The sequence below is a fragment of the Pongo abelii genome, chromosome 12 (genome assembly GCF_028885655.2).
Source record: "Pongo abelii isolate AG06213 chromosome 12, NHGRI_mPonAbe1-v2.0_pri, whole genome shotgun sequence".
Taxonomy (NCBI): Eukaryota; Metazoa; Chordata; class Mammalia; order Primates; family Hominidae; genus Pongo; species Pongo abelii.
The window spans coordinates 44,174,752-44,191,540 of record NC_071997.2 but is presented as its reverse complement, the minus strand read 5'-3'; the positions used below and the strand labels follow the sequence as shown (position 1 = coordinate 44,191,540).

Here is a 16,789-nt window from a genome sequence, read left to right as displayed (position 1 = left end):
TGTGAGAAGGTGAACTGTGGAGTCCTGATCAGTCAAGGCAAAGTTAGAGCTGAGCTTTTATCTCAGACTCACAGGGGAAGGTCTTCCCTAGGGGACAACATGCAAATCCCCTGGTGAGTGAAGCAGTGAAGAAATGAAGAAAGATCCAGTTGGGGTCGAAGAGTGGGTTTCTTATGTAAGCAAAGTGACACAAAATATCTTTTGTGTTGATGAAACCAAAATAAAATATTGGTGTTGCCTGGCTTAGAAGGGCGACATTCTGAAATACTATGAATCAATGTGGAAGACACTGTGACTGCAGCCTGTCACTCTTCACAATTCATATGTTGCTGATGCAATGGAGATTCTGATGATGAAGATGTGTGTCAATCTCTAGGTGGTGAATAGGCTTTCTTCTTAGCTCCACCCAGCTAATTCTGAGGAGGAACTAGCTCTCACTAACTCTGGTGCTCATTGATAGAATGTCTCCAAGTATCAGGATGAACTCGAAACAGTTCTAGAGTTATTTGGCTGTGGTTGCAAGGCTGATTTCCCCCAGCTTGTATTTCACTGTAGCTGGTATTTCTGGGCACTTGGCTCTACAGCTGCCATTAAATGGCACTAAATGATGTCCCAGTGAATAAGCTAGCTGTAATGTGTGCTTCATAAACAAGGAGAAAATTAGAGTTCACGGGAAGAGGAAGGCATATTCCATTCCATTGTATCTAATGTGTGTCATTGTCTTTGAAGGGAGGAAGGCCCTGGTAGGCCTCTTTGGATTCTAGAGGCAAGAAATTCTGTACCTTGGAATACTGTACTGGCTCACTGACCGACTGATACAGGAGTCAGCCAGCCTTGAGTGGGACCTGGGGTAAAAAAAGGGCTCTGCAGCAGGTTCATCCTGTAGCACAAGCAGCCCTGCCTCTCAGGCCAGTGCAGATGCAGATGAATTGGACAGCACAATCAACCATCTGGACATAATTAACACTTCGAGAACGCTCCACCAGCACAGCAGATTGCATAATCTTTTCAAAAAGTTTACTAAAATAGACCATATTGTTACCAGAAAAGGGGACTTTGATTCAAACTCCAAGAGAGGATTCTTGGATTTCATGCAGGAAGAAATTCAAGGAAAGTTGGAAAGTGCAGTGAGAAGAGATAGTTCATTGAAAATTACTACATTACAGAGTAAGGCATCCTCAGAAAGCAAGCAGAGGAACATACCATCTTTGTTTTAAGTTTTTCTTATATAAGAGTGTTGTCTATGTAAAGACTAAACTAAGCTGTGCATACATGCGGATGAGCAGACATTATGACGAAATTTATTATTCTGTTGATTTAAGGGAAATTATTCTTGACATTCTAGTGTGTTATCTTGGAAATGAGGACTGTGTCTTGCAAAGAAACATATTCATTGGGGCAATGTGTTATAAAAAAAGATTTTATCTACTTATGATCCAATAATTAATTTAGACTGACTTCAACAGATTTTTTTAATGACAAAAAGCAGAAGATGGTATAAGAGGAAAATACAATACAACAGAAAACACAAGCTATTATAATTCTTGCTTCATGGATTTTTACATATCTATTAGACATATGCTGGGTATATGTGTGCAATGATAATCTAAAAACTGAATGCTAACTAGCTTAAGGAATGCCTGCATTACACTGAGTCTTGCCCATTTTTCCAATTATAAAGAAAGCTGCAGTAATATTTGTATGAGTATCAAACCTTCCAGCTGCTGTGATGGAGGTAGAGCAGATTTACTGAGATAAAAGCCTTGGAAACAGTAGAGGTTTGTCCTGTGATGTTATGGGTGTTGCTGTGGTTGTTGTTGTTAGGAAATACAGCGGGAGTGAAAGCAAGTAGAAGATTGACAAGCTCGGCTCTTCCTCATACTCACAACCCCCTCTAGAGATGGACAGATGGTGGTACAGGAATCTCTGACACCTCTTAAAAGTCTTTTGCTCTTTCCAGAATGTTTCCTGACAAGTATTGTTTTGAGTCACAGATTAGGTGAAACTGAGTGTAGAAGAAAGGACTAGAGCAAAGGAAGAAGTTTTCCATCCCAGATAGTTGTTGTAGGAACAGGGAAATGGAATTTTTCATAGATTTATGCCGCACTTGTATCATGTTGGGGAGAGAGGCATCAAACCAGGCTCATTCCTGAAAGAATCATTACATTATTTTAGAGAGAAAGAACTACAAATTTCTTGTCAAATAGATATTTAAAATTCAAAGCTACTGAATTTTTTTTTTTTTTTTTTTTTGAGATAGAGTCTCGCTCTGTCATCTGGGATGGAGTGCAGTGGCACGATCTTGGCTCACCGCAAACTCTGACTCTCTGATTGAAGCAATTCTCCTGCCTCAGCCTCCCAAGTAGCTGGGATTACAAGTGTATGACAACATACCTGGCTAATTTTCATATTTTTAGTAGAGTCAGGGTTTTGCCATGTTGGCCAGGCTGGTCTCAAACTCCTGATCTCAGGTGATCTGTCTGCCTTGGCCTCCCAAAGTACTGGGATTACAGGCTTGAGCCACTGTGCCCAGCCCTACTGAGGTATTAATATTATTCATCTTCTTGAATACACCAAGTGGTAAAGTACAAATCCATAATTTAAACTTGAAATTTCTACTCCTATATGAATTATACTAGTGAGGAACAAAAAAATTCTCTATTGGTTGGGAGATGATGTTTGACAGTGGTCAGTTTGTGAAGTGGAGGCTTATGTCACAGTACTTTTTACAGTATTACATATAAACATGAATGGCCTCATACCCAGAAGAATCAGTATTTCTCATGAGCCATATTACCACCAAGAAAGAACTGAATTGAAGCCTGTGACTACTTGATGAAGGGTGTATAAAGAAGAGGGAAAGAAAAAGGACACAAAACACAATATCGTGAATGGAAAGGAGAAAGTCATTACACAGCCTATAAGAGTAAAAAAATAAAGAGGATATTATGAGTAATTTTATGTCAACTAACTTGACAAAAGTGGTGCAGGGCAGGTTCTTGGCTTCACTCAGGAAGGAATGCAGCATAAGCTGGTGGTAGAAGAAAACAGCATTACTCAGGTGGCACTGTTACAGCTCTGTGACTGTTCTTGTGGAACAGAGCTACCCCATAGGCAGTGTGCCAAGAGCAGCAGTGTAGGGGCAGTTTTGCAGTCATATTTATCCCTGCTTTTAATGACATGCTAATTAAGGAGTGGGTTATTCAGAAATAACTAGAAAATGGGCAGTAACTTTCAGATGTTGCCATGGCAATGATAAACTGATATGGCACTGGTGGGCATGTCTTATGGACAGGTGCTTCCAGTGCCTCTTCCTTGCGTCAGCCACTCTTCAATCTGGTCCCGGGTTGAGTCCCACCTACCTCCTACCTCATTGCCCCTCAGAGATTAGATACTCCTCCTTAATCTTAAGGAGACTGCAGAAGAGCAGAGTCCATTTTCTGTGAGTGCTTCCTTCTGACTTTATGGGTGCAGGCCTTCCCTAGCCTTTGAGGAGTAAAAATCTTTGGTACCTGAACTTAGGGCCCCAATGGCAGGATGCTTTCATTTGTGAGGTCAGAAGACAGAATGGATTGAAAGACTTATGACAGACTGTATCATCTTTACACGAAATTTAGAAGATATAAACTTTACTAGGAGGTTAAACAAAATTATAATTGGAAGAAAGAGAAAAATTAATGCTCCTATGTCCACCCACAGAACAAAGTTATTAATCTATGTGTTTGCAAAACAACAGCCTTAGGTTTTCTAGGTTTTCTAAATGGAGGTTGTGGTGTCCACCTTTTGTGCCTGCAGGACCTTGTAAGAAACAGGTTTAATCCTGGACAGCTAGTGGCTTCCTGAAGCCTAGCAGTAGTTGGAGTAATTAAGAATATCTGATAAGGGCCCCTTTATTTTTGTTATAATTAATTATTGGGGATCCATCAGAAGCTGATGTCTCTGTCCTGGGCCAGGTACTGGAGAGTATTGTTCCTCAACTTCACCAATAAGCCATGGTTCTCTCAAATCAAACTTTCTCACTGCACCAATTTTGCCAAGAAGGTTTGCTGTGCACTGGTTGACAACTTACCCAAATCTGGTGAGACATAGCACCCATGCACAACCAGTTACATGAAGTGGATTACTACTTACAGAGAGTCAGCCACAGAGAGCACAAAGCTGCGGGGGCCTGATTGACACTAGACTGTGCCTACCCCACAAGGACTGCAGCTGAGGGACCCTGGAATACAGCCCACCCTGGGTTTTATGTCTTAGAATTACATGACACACTGGGCTAGAGTGTTGACGAAATTCCTGTTTCTATTAGGGACAGAAATGGAATCCAGGCCAATCATGCCCTATCTCAGAATGTTACATTTCCAGAACATTCTATGGTTGTTCCAGAAAACTATAAGCAAGAAAGGGAAGGAGACTGGGTTGATTCATGACAAAATGGAAACTGTTCTGCAAATACCATAGTGAAATCATAATTTAGTAATCTTTTTGTGACTGGCTTATTTCACTTAGTGTAATGTCCTCTAGTTTCATCTATGTTATAGCATGTGTCAGAATTTCCCCTTTTAAAGCTAAATAATATGCTATTGTATTTATATACCACATTTGGATTACCAGTTCCCTCTTTTGTGAACATTTGAGTTGCTTCTACCTTTTGTCTATTGTGAATAATTCGGTTCTGAATGTGGGTATACAAATATCTCCTCAAGTTAATATCTTAAATTACTTGGGTATATGTCCAAAAGTGGAATTGCTGAATTATATAGTATTTCCATTATTAATTCTTCAAGGAATCGCCATCTGGCTTCCCACAGCAGGTGGGCCATTTACATCACCACGACAGTGTCCACAGGAGTTCCAGTTCCCTAAATTCTCACCAAGACTGGTCATTTTCTGTTGGAAAAAAAATACTAATAGGTGTGAGGTGGGTTTTGTTTTTATTTTTCTACGGATTAATAATATTAAGCATCTTTTCCTATGCTAGTTATCTAATTATCTCTAAAGAATATTCTTTAGAGAAATGTTGATTCATATTCTTTTCTCATTTTTAATCAGGTATTTTATTTTAATGTTGACATGTAGGATTTATTTTTATATAGCATTGTTAACCCCTTATCAGATATATGATTTACAAGTATTTTCTTCTGTTCCTCATGTTGCATTTTCACTGTGTTGATTATGTCTTTTGATGCCCATTTTACATTTTTATGTAGTCCAATTTATTTTCTTTTCTACTTTTGCCTGTATTATGGCGTTAAAGGCGTTAGTGTTTAAATGTCTATAAATACTGACTTACTATGCTGAGAAGGTCACACTCCACCATCTCTCTGATGATGGAGCTAAGAGTGTTACACTCTCCCATTTTGTACCAGGGCACAGTGTAGGTAGGTGAGAACCCAGTGGTGTTCCCAAGCTTATTTGTCTTGCATTTTTGGTGACATGGTTGTTGTTCTCATTGGCTTCCTCTGGCAGGTCCACCTGGAAAGCATTATATTTAGCAAGAAAAAAGGAGGCTGTGAACGATGTCACTGTAAACTGTGTATATTCCCTGTTGCAAATGTCAAATCCATGAAGCATAAAAGGATTTACTAGAGGATATTAAATTCCTTGCAAATTGTTGAAAAGTCTGAAGGAACAGGCTCCAGGCAAAGCCTCTGGAACAATTCCAAGAATGGCACTGCCGATGCAGGCTGGGGAGGAGCTCCTGCTGCCTGAGACTCCACATTCAAGCTGTCTCCTGCAGGAAAGAGAGCAGCTCTTCTCACTACTGCCCCCAGAAGGACAGCCGCTCTGCTATCAACTACGAGAGATCTGACCCCTTTCTCTGTAGCCCTTCCTGTGTTGATTACATCTTCATTTCAGTTTCATGTAGATTCATCTGTTTTCACGGGTACAGGGGTTATTCCTGCCCAAGTCCACCCTATGGCTTTCTGTCATAAATACACATCTTTCTACACTTGAATTTCCAGTCATTACTAGTATCAACAGCAACGTGCTACAACCAAACATAAAAATTTCCTTTACAAAGAACATCATGCTACCCATGTAGCATTGTGCTCCCCAAAATGTGGGGAAACTCCAATCTGTTCAGTCCAACACCATCTAGGAAAAAAGGATCTTCTCTCATAAGCCATTAATCTGTCTACTTACTATTTAATTTGTGGTCTAAATTATAAAGGTGGCTAAAAATAGCACTTTGAATTTTATATAAAAGATTAAATTATTTAAAATACATATATGCTTGACACATTTAGTTATTGTCACCAGCTTCCTTCATATTTATTTTATTCTCTAGTTTCTGGCAATACTTTCTCTATGGTAGAGTCTGAAAAGGCTACTCCTCATGTCCTTGGCTTCCTAAGTCCCAGATGTGGTGAAGAATGCCCATCAGCTGTGTTACTACATAGTGGTCTTTGATTGAGATGAGGGAGGGGAAGTGCCTGATCTCACTCAAATGTGCTCATTTTCCTGGTCTGGGTCACAGCCAGGCAGCACAGTCCTATGGGCACAATATCTTCACTCGCCAGGTTTGTATCAAAATGAGAGTGTCCTTCTTGACTGTGGAAAACACGTGGTTGGGAGAGGATCAAAGAACAGCAACAGGAGTACTTGGAGTTGCCTGAGCTGCCACTCTGGTTTCCCCAAATATTTTCAATCCATCTAATTCATGATAATAAACACCTTTCTGCCTAAGCAGACATAATGGCTTTTCTCAGATCCAACTGATTCACTGATAAACCTATAGAGAAAAAATAAATACACTTTTCCATGTTTAAGCTGACCAGGAGGCTGTCCCTGTTGTTTCCACCTCCTTATCCTGTTTTGCGTTTAATCTTCCCTTTGCCTCACTGGTGATCCAGGTGCAGGGAATGCTTCACATGACTGTGATCCCTAGAACTTCATCCTGATGACTGTTGAAATCTCTGAGTTTTACCAGTGGAAATGGCAATAAATAGAAAGATTCCAGAAGGTCCCCTAGGGTCCATATTTTCTGTACTTCCTCTCTAAGATATGTAAAATTAATTCTATTTGCTCTTGCTTTATATGGGCTAGATCTATGGCCCCAGCACATACCCTAATGCCCTGTGTTGACAATTTATTCAGTGTTGTATTAAGTCTAAATGGTCACATGCTTATCATATCATTTCTTCCAATTTAATGGTATAATTGTCATGTCAATTCTTTGGATTAAGAACCATCAACCAGGCCGGGCGTGGTGGCTTACACCTGTAATTCCAGCACTTTGGGAGGCTGATGTGCACAGATCACGAGGTCAAAAGATCGAGACCATCTTGGCCGATATGGTGAAACTCCATCTCTACTAAAAATACAAAAATTAGCTAGGCATGGTGGCACATACCTGTAGTCCCAGCTACTTGGGAGGCTGAGGCAGGAGAATAGCTTGAACCCGGGAGGCAGAGGTTGCAGTGAGCCGAGATCACACCACTGCACTCCAGCCTGGTGACAGAGCAAGACTACATGAAAAAAAAAAAAGCCATCAACAAGAAAACTGCAGCCCTAAGAAAATAGAAATAGAGTATTTCAAGCTGTTCAGTTGGCGTAACAATGATGAGTCTACAGCTCATTTTCAACATATAAATATTCTGTTTATGGGAGTAACAGCGCCATTCACGGTTAGTGTTTCAGGGCGTCCACGACTTCTGACAGCATAGCAATTCAATAGCACAAGGGTTTGTGTGCCAGCTTTGCTTGACTAATAATGGGATTTTCTCTGTCTATAGGGGAAGCTGCACCTGTGCACATGACAAGATCATGAGCTACACTTCGCTTCACTTCTTTTCTGAGGTAAATAGCTTGCTTGACTAGTATATCCTTGGCTTTGAAAGGTTGTAGTGTGAAAGTTAATTGTAGGAATTAGGTTATTCTTGTCATACCCAACAGAGCCAAGAAACCAGGAGGGAAATGCACTCAGGGTGCAAAATATTGTTGTTTCTAGAATGCAAGTTAAATACGCCCTATTATCCCATGGAACTAATGTTTATGGTTTTTTGAAGAAACATAGAAATTGACTCCCCCAGTCTTAAAACTCAAGATAGTTATATTTGTCTTATCTCAGTTCTTTTCTCAGGAAACCAATCATCAGTCCTCCCAGATACTATCAAGGAGCTGAAACATACATATCACTGAATCAGGACAGTGGGACGTCAGAATCTTCATCCATTATGATTGGTCAACTGACCTCTTTCTTCCTGTTGACAAAATTATCTTCCTTACCCTTCCTTAATTCCTGTTTCCCCACATTTCTTCCCTGCTATATAAACCCATAATTTTAGTTGGTCAGGGAGATACATTTGAGAATGGTGTCCCATCTCCTCAGTTGCAGCACCTGATTAAAGCCTGTTCCTTGGCAATACTTGTCTTAGTGATTGGTTTTCTGTGTGGTGAGCAGCAGGATCTACACCAAATCCCTGGCATTTCAGTAACAAAATTCTCTGTAAGCTTCACTGCTTTGGCTTCTTGTAACTTGAAATCACATTTATCCATAACTTCTGAGATAACTTGATATAATTCTAGGATTCACTTTGTCCACCACTGCTTACCAGTCTGAGCTTGCCAGCTCCCAGCCCTTCCTAGTGCCAATGAACTTTCTCAAAGAGCCACAGATAACATTTTCCCTTTTTCATAACACTCTAACCTTCTGTTTGTTTTTCCAACATATTGAAGACCACTGAGTTTTCCTGTATGCCCCATTTGGCAAATATTTCTTTGCAAACAAAACATTAAATTTAGAGATTCATCTCTACATTTTATTTAGACTCCAGTAGTTTAGGCTCTAGTTCTCCGTATTAAGACAATTCCTGCTTAGAACATCTATAGTGGCTTCTTTTCTGTTATATGAATTCCAACTAAAGCCATAAACTAGACTCCTCAGGTGTAAGCATCTCTGTCTTTTTAAAATAAGAGAGGCATTGTTATGTCTGTGCAGTTGGGGCTGAGAAAGAGAAAATAATTAGGGTGCAGAGGTGACTTCATGTCGCCCCTCTGCCAACACCATCAGAGTGTGGCTGCATCTGAGGAACACTCTCAGCCGATAGAGGCATCAGGAGGAGCAGTTGGGGCAGCCCAGCCTCACACATCTGCTTCCCTGGGGGTTTATGTTTGGGTGTGTAACACTGTGGGAGGGACACTGTTATACTGTTGACAGTAATAAGTTGCAAAATCTTCAGGCTGCAGGCTGCTGATGGTGAGAGTGAATTCTGTCCCAGATTCACTGCCGCTGAATCTTGATGGGATCCCACTTTCTAAACTAGATACCTTATAGATCAGGGGCTTAGGGGCTTTCCCTGGTTTCTGCTGATACCAGGCTAACCAGCTGCTAATACCCTGACTGGCTCTGCAAGTGATGGTGACTCTGTCTCCTACAGATGCAGATAGGGAAGATGGAGACTGGGTCATCTGGATGTCACATCTGGCACCTGAGATTGGAAACACAAAAACAACAATTCATACTATTAATCATATTATAGGAAGACTTCCCTGAATAACCAGGCAGTACTGACCACACTGGGCTGAGTAAACTGCTGGTGTTCTCCTTCCTTACCTGGGAGCCAGAGCAGCAGGAGCCCCAGGAGCTGAGCGGGGACCCTCATGTCCATGCTGTGTCCTGACTGGGTCTGACTCCTGCATGAAGTGTGACCAGCCTATTAATAAGGCTTCAGGGCAGGAGGATGTGCTCTGGGAACATGCAAATTAGCAGGGGATGGGGCAGGCTGGGTACAGCTGCAGGGCTGGCTCATCTCAGTAACTAAGCACTGGCTCGGTGTCCCCAAGTGTCCCAGGTAAGACCAGGGTAGCACAAATTTGTCTGCAGAGAATGTGTTTCTACTGGGGAATATTTTGTTATGAGAGACATTTTTTAGGTATTTTTTGACAAGTTGAAATATTCCTCAGGAGTCGATGCAGTCATGTATTTCATTGGTGTATGGGGATTATTTAGGAGAATATTCTTTTTGTAGGAAATACATAGTAAAATGCTAGATGATAGGATTCTCAGGTCTTCAAAAGCCTCATATAATTCGGGTTAGGGAAAGGGGTATTTTGTCCTATACTTGCAACATTTCTGTGAGTTTAACATTGTTCCTTTCTAAAAATATTAAAAATAAAATTTATCGACATGATGCCATATATATTTGTAAGCATTAGGTAATGGTGTTATGGCATTGTTTTTACCAGTATTAGCTGAAGCAATTTACTACAGATACACAGATGATACCATGTTTCCTCAATGCATGCAGCACTCACAAATCCACCATTATTAGGAGCTACAGGTCTCTTTAATACCCAGAGACTAAATGGGCTGCACCTGATTCATTTTTTGGGCACCTTCATAGTCTACCTTCTTTTCTACCATTGAGTATTATTTCCCAAAGTTCATCTCTCTTAGTGAGGGTGACCACTGCATCGAGCATGTCCCTGCCATGATACATCATCAATGACACTTTCTTCTTTCACTTTTTATCGGTGAGTTAGGACATCATCCTGGCCAAGACACCAGCCTCCCTGTTAACATCTTTAGGAAAAACACACTCAGTCTCTTATAGAGCAACTGCCTATGCTATGTACAAGGAGAAATCAATTGGATCCAAATGAAACTGGGCACAGATTTGCACTCATTATTTCTCACATCTCTAATGTGCCCCAAAATGTCCCAGCCTCGCTCAGTAGCAGGGAAAGTGGATCCAACTATATCAGCATCAGTGGGCTACAGCCTAGGGCTGTACAAAATTTTACTGATGCCTGACTAGGGGACCCAAATCACAGTGCTGTAGCCCGTGCACAAACCTTCCTGCTGCTTTGTAAGCTGTCTGAATTTTAAGGGAACTTGCTTATATTGGGAGAAAGGAAGAAAGCTCCATTTGTCCTCTAAATGTTTGCTGAAAATGAACAGACAAAAGGAAGATTAGTAAGAGAAAAGGCAAACAAAATTCAGTTAAAGTGCAGCAGGATATCATAGCAGGGTGATCACCCAGATAACTCAATGAGATCCAGTTCATATTTCCTTTCTAGGGAAGAGGGAATTAGGAAGTGTAGGCAACCTGGAGAGAATAGATAAGAATAGAAGTGCATCCTCAAAAGAACAGGTAATACCCTTTCTGGATAAAGCATCAACTTCCAGTCTCTTTTATTTTGATTCCTGTTTTTTGTTAATCTTTCTGCATATAAAAATTCCCAGGATGAATTTTCTTGACAATTGGTTTCTTTCTGGAGAATCTGCTTTTAGGCAGATAAGGGATATTTAGGGAAAGCCTATTTGTGCATTTGCTGCTTTCTAAATGCCTTTGGCTTTACATAATCATCATACCAATGCAGCATAATTTGAGATGTTATTTCCTGGAATCCTTTACTTGCAACCACCTGCCAAGATCCTATTCCAGAGAGATGCAGCTACAGACTGAAAGAGCAGTTGACCCCTGAACAACGTGGAGATTGGGGCACTGACCACTGGTGCAGATGAAAACCTGTGGGTGCAGATGAAAACCTGTGTAGAACTTTTTCATGCCTAACTTAAGTACAATAGCTTACTTTTGACTAGAAGCCTTAGTGATAAAATAACTAGTTGATATATTATGGTCTCTATTCTTCCAATAAAATGTGCTAAAGGAAAAAAGTTATTAAGAAGATCATAAAAATGAGAAAATATATTTACTACTTATTAAGTGCTTGCTTACAGGTGACACACACGGAAGAAAATATAAGTAGATCTGCAAATTTCAAACCCAAGTTATTCAAGAGTTAACTGTACCATGATGAATGTAGCAGTCCCCATCTATAGTCTAGGGCTTTTCCCTTTGCTGTACCTCTGCTGACTTCCAATGGCCATATATATGTCTTATGTTCTTTATGATCTTGTGCAGAGAACTCTGCCTGCATGCATTTCTGGCCAGATGGCCTGGAATGTGTATCTCTTAGGAAAGTTTTATGGTTTGACTGTGTCCTCCAGAATCCATCTGTTGTAAAGTTAATTCTCAGTGTAAAGGTATTGCCAGATGGGGCCTAGTGGGATGTGTTTAGGTCATGAGGGTGGAGCCCTCTAGTGGAATACATTATTGACACAATAAACGGATTATAGGGCTGGGATCTCTCTCTCTCCTGCTCCTCCGTCATGTTAAGACATAGCCTTTCTTCCTTTGAAGAACTAAATGATCCAGGCATCATCTTGAAAGCAGAGAAAGCAGACCTTAACCCGCCCATGACTTGATCTTAAATTTCCCATTCTCCAGAAGTGTGAGAAAATAAATTTCTGTTCTTTATGAGTTACACAGTAACAAGGAATCTGTTATAGCAGCTTGAAAGAGAACAAGAGAGACAGCTCAAAATCAGTGAGGACAGGATGAGGTGTATACATACCCCAGCTTTCTCATTTCTCAGGTGGAGCAGCCCAGAGGAATTTAGTCCATATTTCCACATGCAGTTGATCTTCAGTTATCTTGAGTCAGTTGGGTTGTTGATGTGTCTTTTACAACTCATCTTCTGTTCCCTCCTTCACTTTCCTCCTTTTCTCCCAGTGTAAATTTGCTGCTTAAAAAGGAATCCTCGTTGCTGATGGAGCCAAACTAATATAGTTTAAAAAAAATCGTTATTCTTTTCTATGAGGGGTATTTCTCACCTGAATTCTTATCATTTCTTTTTCTTTGACATGTAGGAATATTCAGGAAGCATTTAATTTTTCTTTACCAATCTATTTTAGGTTGAATTTATGCAGCGATTTTTTTTCTGTGTGTTAAAACCAAAAATTAAGTTGTAAGCCACCAACCAGCTGAATGGACTCCTCTTTTGGCAGAGAGAACTTCAAAGAAATCTGAAAAACTAGGTTAGGCCATGACTGGCAGATGGGTTTAGATGTGCCTCATTATACTTTCCTCCCTTTGGCGTTCAGACATCACTGACCAGCATTATCATTACAACAGAGATCTTTGGACTGACAAAACAGATGATTTGTAGCAATAAGATGCCATACTCCAACATGACAGATAATAGGCCATGAAAAATATATAAATATTTTACTCTAAAAATATTTCTTTGACATATTCTGAGTGGCCCTGCAAAGCTACTTGTTGTGGGGGAATCTGCAGAGAATCTCCTCCCCTTACTAAGTCTTTTCCAAAGAGTCTGACATTTTTTTTTAAGGTCTGATAAGCAACATTCACCATCTACTTTGTCTGCTACCCATAGGATTCATCTACATGACAAGAACCTTATCTAAAGTCAAGTATTTCTTTATGATGAATTCAACTCTTTAGGCAGAGCTTAACTCTTTCAACCAGTTGCCAATCAGGAAACCTTTGAATCCACCTGTGACCTGGAAGCCCCTGTTTCAAGATATCCCACCTTTCTAGGACAAAGTAATGTATATCTTATATGTATTGATTTGTGTCTTTGCCTGTAATTTCTGTGTCTCCCTAAAGTGTATAAAACCAACGTGTAATCCAACCACCTTGGGCACGTTTGCAGGACCCTCTAAGGCTGTGTCACAGGCCATAAGCCTTATCTTTGGCAAATAAACCTATACATTGATTGACACCTGTCTCAGATACTGCTTTGTTTACACTGGGTCACAAAATTTAAAAATCCTCTAAAACTATCTACACTCCATAAATCTACAGTAGAGTCAGTGGAGTGAACTTACCCCAACAGTTAAAACTCACAAGTTAGAGGACTCACAGGTTAGACTCTAAGTCTAAGATTTTGTCCAACTCTCTTGCTTCATAAAAATACTTTTTGATTTTTAAAATTTCACTTTAGAGAAGGACAGTTTTGGGGAATATGTTTATTGTTGGTGGAATGAATAATGTCCCCACCCCAAAAGATGTCCATGTCCTCGTCTCTGGAGCTCAAGTGTTACGGGAGTTATTAAGAAATTATTTTAGGCAGATAGAGAGGAAAAGGGGTCCTTGGGAAGGTTTTCTTCCTTTTAAAGCAACTCCAGAATAGTTTCTTGTCTAGCAGGAAAGCCCTGGCTCTTAGAGCCAGGTTGGCAAGCTTTGATATGCAAATACCAACCATTAGAAACTGGGTTCACCGAAACATGGCGATTCCCACCTTCTTCTTCCTTGCCCCCACATGTGCCTAGAAACATGGCTGCCCCCACATATCTCCATGTGCATAGAACATTATGGTGCCCTACATTTGCATATTAAAAGGCTAGGGTGGCCTCAGGGCCAGTTTTTTCAGCAGGCTGCCCGAATGACATGCCTGGTCAAACCAATCCCCTGAGGCCTATGCAAATCAGACACCACCTTCTCTAGCCTCCTCATATAAGCAGCCACTTTTCTGCTGTACATGGAGGTTTCTCTTTGTTTGAATCCCCCCACCCTCTGTCTCTGTATGGGGGAGCTGTTTTCTTCTTCCTTCCTTCTTGTGTATTAAACTTTTCTCTCCTTAAAACCACTCCATGTGTTTGTTTCCGTGTCGTTTTATCCAAAGCAGCGTGAGACCAAGAACTCCTGTGTTCCTGCAGTCATCGGAGCCATATCATAAGGATTCTACCTTACATAGCAAAAAAAGAATAAGATAAGGATTTTCAGAATAAGCAACTTGTTTAACCAGATGAAATCAATACAATCACAAAGGTCCTTAAAACAGAGGAGGAGGCTGGCAGTCAGAGAGGAGCTGGGACAATGGGGAGGGATGTGGTTTGAGGAATGAAGGGGCCATGGAACCAGAAATGTAGGAGCACCTTGAAGATAAAAGCAGAGGATCCAGTTCTCTCCTCTGGAGCCTCCAGAAGGATTACAGCCCTACTGACACCTTAACATTAGCTCAGTGAGACTTCTGACCCCCAGAAATACAGGGTAATATATTTATGTTGTGTGAAGCCAGTGAGACTGTGGCAATTTAAACAGCAGTGTTGGAAACTAATGCAAGGGGAAGAGATGTCTTTCACCTTACTGAGCGCATGGCTGTCCTCTGTTCTTGGAAATATTTCTACCTTGTTATCTGGTGTCAGTTATGACAAGAGACAGAAAATTTTTCTGAGAGAAGAGATAGCACAAGAATTCTTTTTAGCTAGAAAATCTCTTGGGGAAAATCCCATGACTATCTCTTATATGATCTGGATATCACAGAGTTTAGTGATCAGATCTCACAGCACATGATAAGAGGAAGAGGGTTTTGTTTGTTGCTTTGTTTTCATGTTACGAGGAAAATAAGATTTTCAGGACACAATCTGTGAGGGACAGAGTTTTTTCACAGAGAGAACTTCAAAGAAATCTGAAAATATCATAAGAGAAAGAGAAGATGTGGAAGGAGTCAGGGCAATGAAACATGTGTCCCAGCTCCCAAACCTAAACTAAAGTCATTGATTTTGGAAGGTGAAGCAAAGCTCTTCACCTTCTATCTTCTTATGAAGGATCAAATTCTTCCCAGAGTCCCCACCCCTCCTTCAGTCCCATGACTTTGCACTGTGAAGCTAATCACATGAGACTTTAATCCCTGCTCCTGTCCCAGGCTGGGAGAGACTCACTGTCCTCACGATGCCCAGCAGGCTAGAGCTGGTGCCCTAGGCACCAAAGGAGAAGAGGATGGTTTCTGTGCAGGTGATAAGAGCTTTACCACACTGCATTTCACTATAATTCTATGTTAAGTTGTGTGGAGAGAAGAGAACATATGGACAACTTTATCTGGTGGGGTTGGAAGAAGCCAGACTCTGAGAATGACAATGAATTCACATGTCTAATTTTCCAGGTGGAAAATGCCAGCTTTAGCATTTGTGGAAATGTGGACTGTGAGTTTAAGAACAAGACAGACTTTCAGGTATTGCAATAAATGAGGAGACATTTGGAATAGGGTCCTTAGCCCAGGGGTAAGGTCAGGCTGGCAGTGCCTGAGAACTGCCAGGTGCTCTCCCTGGGCTATGGCGGAAGCAGCTGCTCTCCTGAGCCACAGGGCTGAGGACCTGGGAGGAGCCACGGGCCCTGCCCACAGGGCTGCCTGTCAGGGGCTTCAGGGAAGGAAACTGCTCACAAATTCACGGGAGCTGCATTAAGCGTATATCCCCCAGCCTGGCAAGAGTGAAAGTCTCAGAGACCCAGACCTTAGGGCTGGCGCTGGGTTCCTGGGCTGGCTACTGTCCACTCTGTCCTCCCTGATCCTGAATGACTGGGACCCTGCTGGAGCCAGTGAGGGAGGGTCAGCCAATGTCCTCAAAGTCTTTACTTAGCCAGACTCTGTTCTGCTTGGAAAGAAAAGGAACACACACTACACAAATAAACATAAAATTATGTGTGTCTGCAATATGAATTTCTAATATAAACTTTACAGATTGAATACATATAATACTTTAGAAATAAGTTGTATTTATATATTTGTATGTACTATGCATCTATGAATAAATATGTGATGCATGTTGATAAATAAAGAGATAAAATTTTGATTGCTAGTATAATGTATAGTTTTAAACTTTAATAAATTCAATGTGAACATTGAAAATGAGCCCTAGGTGCACCACCTCATGGGCCCTTCCTCACTACAGAGCCTGAGGGTCGTAAAGCTCAGGACCCTCTTCCATGCCCCCCTGGGCCGAGAGCTGTGAACTGCCCATTGCTGAGGAACATGACTGACCTGAGTTGGGTCAGCGGAATCACAGAGCAGCAGATGCCCAGGAGATGGATAGTGGGTCTGGGTCCTGAATGGAGGGATGTTTTGTAGCCAGAGCTCAGCATAGATAAGTCCTCTTTTGGTCATTTCCATCAAACAAAGCAGCACATGTAGCTCAGAGGCTGCGTGGTCACAGGATGAAGCCCCTCTATGGCTCATTCCCAGTTTTCCCCTCTGA

The 16,789-nt window shown here is 41.2% G+C and overlaps 1 protein-coding gene across 1 annotated transcript; it reads right to left on the bottom strand.

The window, feature by feature from the left end:
• Positions 1-9,108: 9,108 nt before the first annotated feature.
• Positions 9,109-9,632, bottom strand: LOC100940228 (immunoglobulin kappa variable 1-5). The gene is made up of 2 exons (XM_054547442.2): positions 9,557-9,632; positions 9,109-9,431 (listed from the first exon to the last, which is right to left on the bottom strand). Exons 1-2 carry the CDS (start codon positions 9,609-9,611, stop codon positions 9,109-9,111), a joined length of 378 nt encoding a protein of 125 aa, XP_054403417.2. The 5' UTR covers positions 9,612-9,632.
• Between the last annotated feature and the right edge of the window lie 7,157 nt (positions 9,633-16,789).